This window comes from Sander lucioperca, chromosome 5 (assembly GCF_008315115.2).
Source record: "Sander lucioperca isolate FBNREF2018 chromosome 5, SLUC_FBN_1.2, whole genome shotgun sequence".
Classification (NCBI taxonomy): domain Eukaryota; kingdom Metazoa; phylum Chordata; class Actinopteri; order Perciformes; family Percidae; genus Sander; species Sander lucioperca.
The window spans coordinates 37,190,035-37,197,568 of NC_050177.1; the positions used below are offsets into that span (position 1 = coordinate 37,190,035).

General features: G+C 41.1%; 1 protein-coding gene across 1 annotated transcript in view; it reads right to left on the reverse strand.

Annotated features, from left to right (window-relative positions):
* Positions 1-3,418: 3,418 nt before the first annotated feature.
* The window catches only part of LOC116037180, a 9,902-nt gene continuing 5,786 nt past the window's right edge, over positions 3,419-7,534 (reverse strand). The window contains exons 5-9 of the mRNA XM_036001126.1: positions 6,991-7,107; positions 6,051-6,054; positions 5,606-5,662; positions 3,783-3,876; positions 3,419-3,423 (exon numbers count right to left, since the gene is read on the reverse strand). Of these exons, the coding sequence (XP_035857019.1) occupies positions 3,419-3,423; positions 3,783-3,876; positions 5,606-5,662; positions 6,051-6,054; positions 6,991-7,107 (277 nt within the window). The remainder of the gene's footprint in view (positions 3,424-3,782; positions 3,877-5,605; positions 5,663-6,050; positions 6,055-6,990; positions 7,108-7,534) is intronic.

A 7,534-nucleotide genomic window follows, 5' to 3' on the forward strand; every position in this document is an offset into this window, starting at 1 on the left:
AACTGATATGATCCACACAGCTGATGTGATCCAACAACTGATGTGATCCAAACTATTCAAGTAACAGTTAACTCCAGAGTGTAAAAATGTCATTTCATCCAATGATTCACTTCTCACCCTCTTCCAACCATGCATCAAAACTAAGTCCTCCATATAAATCAAAATTAACAACAAAACGATCCATTGTATTAATGTTGTAGTCTAACCTTACTGTTTTTTTTATACAGCCCTGGAAGTTACAATGTTACCATGGAAATGGCGGAATCAAATTTTATTTGATGCACCAGGTGTGCTAAATTGGCTCTGGGTGTGCTCTCATGCTGATTTGAGTAAGTTCTAAATGTCTAGCTGACCAATCAGATTGTCTGGTCAGATCTACTTGTATATTCAGGAATAAACAAAAGTCCAGTAATCAAAGTCACATGATAATAAAATATAAATTATTTCTGGATATGAGCCACAGTTCATATTTCATTATTTATGAAGTGATTCTAAATCAGAATAAAATACTTTTGGAAACATTCACATTTTTTGAATGTTTCCAAAGTCAAAGATCTGACCTGAGAGTCTCCAGTGTGCAGTGTGGATTCTTCAGTCCGACAGAGATCAGCTTCCCTCCTGAATCCTTTAGGTCGTTGTTACTCAGGTCCAGCTCTCTCAGACTAGAGGACTGGGAGCTGAGAACTGAGGACAGAGCTTCACAGCTTCTCTCTGACAGGTTACAGCCACTCAGTCTGGAGAGACAACAGGAAGGAAACAAGTTATTCATATAAAACTACTGTTGAAAGATAGCAGAGAATTTAATGTTGAATAAACACACTTACAGAGCTTTGTTGGAGGGACGGTAATGAAGAAGACAGATAACGATTGTGTTTAAATGTTAAGGCTGGACTTTTGGTGATACAGTACATGAAATCTCATCTCAGCATGTTTAAATATCTGCTGCTCTACTCCAAACAAGTTGGAAACATGATAATTAATCGTGACTGAATTAAACAATATTACACGAGAGGGTTTGATTTAACGTCATTATTGGCATGACAGTGAAGCGGCTAAGCATGACTGAAGTGATAATATGACGTTAAATCAAACCCTCTTGTGAAATAAAGCGATTATACAACAACGGTTACCAACTAAATAAAAATTATAATCAAACTGTGTTCATATTGTGGGGCAATTCACTCTTAAAATAAGGAAAAGAAACAGAGACCATTTGTAGTCCCTCCCTGTTAAACGTTAGTCAGCCAGTTATGTTAAGCTAACGTTAGCTTTGTAATTGTAGAGATCGTGGAATTTTCCAAAACGTAATAACTACCGCACATATAAACACCAAACTGCTTGGCTAACTTAATCTGGTTATAACAAAAATATTTAGTGACATTTCTTTTTTGCTACCATACGTCCACGAACTTCATTATTGGCATGTCAGTGGCACAGCTGATGTTATCCAAACAACTGATGTGATCCAAACAGCTGATGTGATCCAACAACTGATGTGATCCAAACTATTCAAGTAACAGTTAACTCCAGAGTGTAAAAATGTCGTTTCATCCAATGATTCACTTCTCATCGTCTTCCAACCAATCATCAAAACTAAGTCCTCCATATAAATCAAAATTAACAACAAAACAATCCATTGTATCAATGTTGTAGGCTAACGTTACTGTTTTTGATTCAGCCCTAGAAGTTACAATGTTGCCATGGAAATGGCGGAGTAATATTTTATGTGTTGCGCCAGGTGTGCTCAAATGGCTCTGGGTGTGCTGTCATGCTGATTTGAGTACGTTCTAAATGTCTAGCCTCTTAACGAACGTCTGCATTTTCAAGCTTATTGGTCTGAACAACATACCCAAATTAAAAGTGGTACAGCTCCCATATACTTTGACACTCAGGGATATCACTGGAAAGGAAACACTCAAGTTTTTGTTACAAGTGTCAAGGTGATTCTAGACCTTACTGACACAGAGTTACAGAGGCTAGAATGGAGGGTTTTTATTTCCGTCCAAGTCATACATCTGTAAAATTATTAAAATACACTTCTATAAACACATCTAGTGAGGTACGGTCAACACAGTGTCATAGCCACATGTCTCAGCTTACTACAGAAAAATTCCAGAAGCCAAAAGACTCAAAAATGGATTTTATATTAATTTATTTCTACAGATATGTCTGTGCGTTTTTCTGATTTCCATTTGAAAAGTGCAAAGAAAAAAGCCAAAAAACTGCAAAATACAACACTTATCAAATACACAAACATGCCCACATCAGTCATACACATACTTGAGATAACTATTTACATAAAAATATGGAAATGAGTAATTATATATTGCTCAGGGGAATGAAAACATGAAAACAGTCACTGTTTATGCTGAAACACAGAGCCAGCCATCACAGGGTTAAAATGCCTTTCAATATATCAATGGAATCCTCTACTCATTGGCTAAAAGGGTAGGCGGGTCTTGTACCATGGAATTGTAACTGGCTCAAGCAACTGTCGATCGAAGGCAGCGTGACCCCAATCTAATGCCGAGTAATGACTGGACTTTCAACATTCTAACTCCGGTTCGCATGGACGGATTGACTTATGAGAGGTTTTGTTGGATTCCTCGTATCTCGTAGATTGGGAGGCAAACAGCTAGATTTGGATAAAACGGCTTTGATATTCCATTTCCTTGGACTCTTGGGGATGTAGGAAAAAAACGTTTTTGTTACAATATCAACATTGTGGCTAAAGGGAGAAAGACAAAGGTATGAATGCACAATCGACTCTCGACACCAGCTTCGCAGTCTACGGCTGTATTGTTTTATTTTCTTTGTACTTTGTAGCAGTTGTGTAACTGCTATAAATCATCTTATGCTTTGTGTGTGTGAATCCTGAGAGTCTAAGCTTTCAATTGGTGTGTCACATGGCTGTATATTTTGAAGATTTAATGCTTTAAAGTTATAAAAACGTTTATGAGTGGAGGTTACACGTACACTACAGTGATTGTTAAAAGGCTAGCTGACCAATCAGGTTGTCTGGACGGATCTACTTCTTGTATAATCAGGAATAAACAAACGTCCATTAATCAAAGTCACATGATATTAAAATATAAATTATTTGTGTATCTCAGCCACAGTTCATATTTCATTCTTTATGAAGTGAAAAATCAGAATAAAATACTTTGGAAACATTCACAATTTTTGAATGTTTCCAAAGTATTTTTTTACAATGCTGTTTTTTTCAAAGATTATTGTTCTTGATCTGACCTGAGAGTCTCCAGTGTGCAGTGTGGACTCTTCAGTCCAACAGAGATCAGCTTCACTCCTGAATCGTGCAGGTTGTTTTTACTCAGGTCCAGCTTTCTCAGACTAGAGGACTGGGAGCTGAGAACTGAGGACAGAGTTTCACAGCTTCTCTCTGACAGGTTACAGCCACTCAGTCTGGAGAGACAACAGGAAGCAAACAAGATATTTATATTTAACTACTGTTGAAAGATAGCTGAGTATTTATTGATTAATAAATCCCACTTACAGAGCTTTGTTGGAGGCTTTGACCACTGGCAGCAGCCTCAGAAGAGCCTCCTCTGAAGCAGAGTATTTCTTCAGGACAAACACGTCCAGATCTTTTTCTGATGACAGTAAGATGAAGACCAGAGCTGACCACTGAGCAGGAGACAGTTTATCTGTGGAGAGACGTCCTGATCTCAGGGATTGTTGGATCTCCTCCACTAGAGAACGATCATTCAGTTCATTCAGACAGTGGAACAGATTGATGCTTCTCTCTGCAGACAGATTCTCACTGAACTTCCTCTTGATGTACTCAACTGTCTCCTGATAGGTCTCTGAGCTACTTCCTGTCTGTGTCATCAAACCTCGTAGGAGAGTCTGATTGGTCTGCATTGAAAGACCCAGGAGGAAGCGGAGGAACAAGTCCAGGTGTCCATTTGGACTCTGTAAGGCTTCGTCCACAGCACTCTGAAGGAGACATTTTACTTTAGGTTTGACTCTGAAGACGTTAGGCAGTCGGGAGGTTGTTTGTTCTTCTGACAGCAGGTTGACTCCAGAGTTGATGAATGTCAGATGGACATGAAGAGCAGCCAGAAACTCCTGAACACTCAGATGGACGAAGCAGAACACCTTGTCCCGGTACAGTCCTCTCTCCTCTTTAAAGATCTGTGTGAACACTCCTGAGTACACTGAGGCTAATCTGATATCAATGCCACACTCTGTCAGGTCTGACTCATAGAAGATCAGGTTGCCTTTCTGCAGCTGCTCAAAAGCCAGTTTTCCCAGAGACTCAATCATCTTCTTCATCTCTTTATTCCAGTTTGAATCGGTCCCAGCTCCTCCACCATATTTTATGTTCTTCAGTTTGGACTGAACCACCAGGAAGTGAATGTACATCTCAGTCAGGGTCTTGGGCAGCTCTCCTCCCTCTCTGGTCTTCAAGACGTCCTCGAGAACCGTAGCAGTGATCCAGCAGAAGACTGGGATGTGACACATGATGTGGAGGCTTCGTGATGTCTTGATGTGGGAGATGATTCTGCTTTCCTGCTTCTTGTCTCTGTATCTCTTCCTGAAGTACTCCTCCTTCTGTGGGTCAGTGAAACCTCTGACCTCTGACACCATGTCAACACACTCAGCAGGGATCTGATTGGCTGCTGCAGGCCGTGTGGTTATCCAGAGGCGAGCAGAGGGAAGCAGATTCCCTCTGATGAGGTTTGTCAGCAGCACACCCACTGAGGTGGACTCTGTAACATCAGTCAGGATGTCAGTGTTGTGGAAGTCCAGAAGAAGTCGACACTCATCCAGACCGTCAAAGATAAACACAACCTGGAACTCTTCAAACCTACAGATTCCTGCTTCTTTGGTTTCACTGAAGAAGTGATCAACAAGTTCCACCAAGCTGTACTTTCTCTCTTTCCGCATATTCAGCTCTCTGAAAGTGAATGGAAATATGAACTGGATGTCCTGGTTGGCTTTGCCTTCAGCCCAGTCCAGAGTGAACTTCTGTGTTAAGACTGTTTTCCCGATGCCAGCCACTCCCTTAGTCATCACTGTTCTGATTGGTTCATCTCTTCCAGGTGGGGCTTTAAAGATGTCTTCTCTTCTGATTGTTGTTTCTGGTCTGTCTGGTTTCCTGGATGCTATTTCAATCTGTCTGACCTCATGTTCATCATTGACCTCTGCAGTCCCTCCCTCTATGATGTAGATCTCTGTGAACATCTGATTCAGAAGGGTTGGGTTTCCTGCTTTAGCAATCCCCTCAAACACACACTGGAACTTCTTGTTCAGGTTAGATTTGAGTTTACGTTTACAAACTCCAGCAGAACTTCCTGAATGAATACATAACAAAAAAGCTCATTAAGTAGTTTTGTAAAGAAAACAGGAACATATTTTGACCCTTCTCTGGAGACATTAGTAAACGTCCCATTAGTCCAGCAAGTTAAATATTTAGGGAAATCCTCTTACTGCGCTGCAGACGGTCAGCCAGCTTGTCCTGCTTCATTCTCCTCAGGAAGTGCAGTGTGATCTTCAGAAATGCATCTCTGCTGCTCCTCTGCTCTTCATCCTCACCCTTCGTCTGACTCTCTAAGCATTCTGGGTAATCTGGATTCAGAACCTTCTGGATCTTCTTCAGCTCATTCTTCACAAACGTGCCGATGTTCTCCTCCAGCAGCTGGAACAGAAGATTATATGAATGACATAATCAAACTGGAATCATTAAAGCAAACATCAGATCCATGTTGGACAGACTGACAATCCACTGGTCTGAAACGTGCAGCATGGAGATGATTGTGAACAGAATAGATGTAAAAGTAGTTGTTGTACATGTACAGACCATAAATATGGAGTCCAGGTGTGTTTGATGCTGATGGGCAGACTGACCACTGGGAACCTCTGAGCTCTCCTGGTCCACTCTGTGGAGGAATCAAGAAGAATTACCTCACATCATGTCTGTCCACACAGCGACAAACACAAGGTAATTTCCTGTGACTTAAGGTGTTGTTTACAACATTGAATCAGATGGTTTCCCCTGACATTAAAGTGTTGGTGGTACTGCTGACCCCACTGTGAATCAACAGAAAGAACTGAGAAATAAACAAGGGCTACAACATGGTTGGCCTGAAGGACTCCTAACGCAGCAGACTGTTATCATGATGCCAGGAGGTCTGCAGCTTCTGTGGTCATGGAAGCAAACATTTGTAGGTAGAAGAAGTTTGGGGAGTCAACAGTGAAAAACCTTCTGTTGGCCTGAAAACAATTTTGGCAAACCATCAGCCGAGTCAGGAGGGGGAAGCAGAGCTTAGATTGTAGCCTGTTTGTAGTCGGGGAGAACTGCTGACCTGGACTGAGGATACTGTTGGATGGTGGTTCCTTTTTTTAACTTCCCCTTATTAACTTCTGATCTAACATCCAACCGGCAAACCCACATCCAACATTTAGGAAGAATTTTGCGTTTTGACCAATTTGGGTCAGGAGACTTGGGGGGGGGGGGGGGGAATCTGGTCATGAACCCACTCACTGAAACTTGGCCTTAAGTGTCCAGACTCAAATAGCAGAAGTCTTCTCATGGTAAATAGTGTCCTGACCCAGGTGACACAAATACTTACCAAGGGTCACTGGTTCTCCAGGGGGGATGTGCAAATGAAGTTACCCAGGAAGGAGCACTCTGAGGCACATACATCTCAACCATCCCCCTGGTATTCCCAGTTGGAGAAGAACATTTGGGAAGAATTTTGCCATTCATGATTCTTATCCTACCCTATGGCCAAGGGAGATTTAAAATGCTTTGTAATGGGGCTAAAACACTAGATAATATTAGACCTATTGATATTAGAGAATTGAGATCTACAGTTGAAGACTGGTCTTATTGGACAGCTTTCAGATGTGAGAATATAAATATATGTGAAGAAGAAATATGCTGAAAATAAATTTTAAAACTTCTCTGGATACATAAATGTTAAAACATGAATCAGCGATGTCATAATAATATTAACAGCATACCTCTTTTCAGCAGAGGGTTGCTGACCTTTAAAGTCAATGAGGCCTTGATGTGACCGGTCGCTCTTGAAGGACACACAGCTGGGTTCAGGTTCAGCAGAGTCTGGTCTTTGATGGATCCTGTTACACAGAGAATAAGACCAACAGGGATGGAAATTAACGTTTTATTATTCAGAAACAAAAACTGCTGGAGATACAAGCAGCAACTAAAACAAGATTAACACAGAGTTCAATAAACTATCCAAAAAACTGCATTACAAATATAAAACACCAGAGAATATATTGGACCAAACCAGATCCAATATTTACCTAAAGTCAAGAGTTGAAGACTGGTTTAACTGGACAACTTTCAGATGTGAGAGTGTGTGTGGAACCATCCAGTAGTGGGTTAAACATTATCGTTTTCAAGCAATGGGTTTTCAGCCAACATGTACTCAGAGACAAAGAAGTCTGGGCCTACTCGTAAATTTCAGAGCCTTTTACCAAACTCTGACAGGTCACCACAAGGAAAAGGGACCACAACATGGCCAGAGGGAGGGACTGCAGA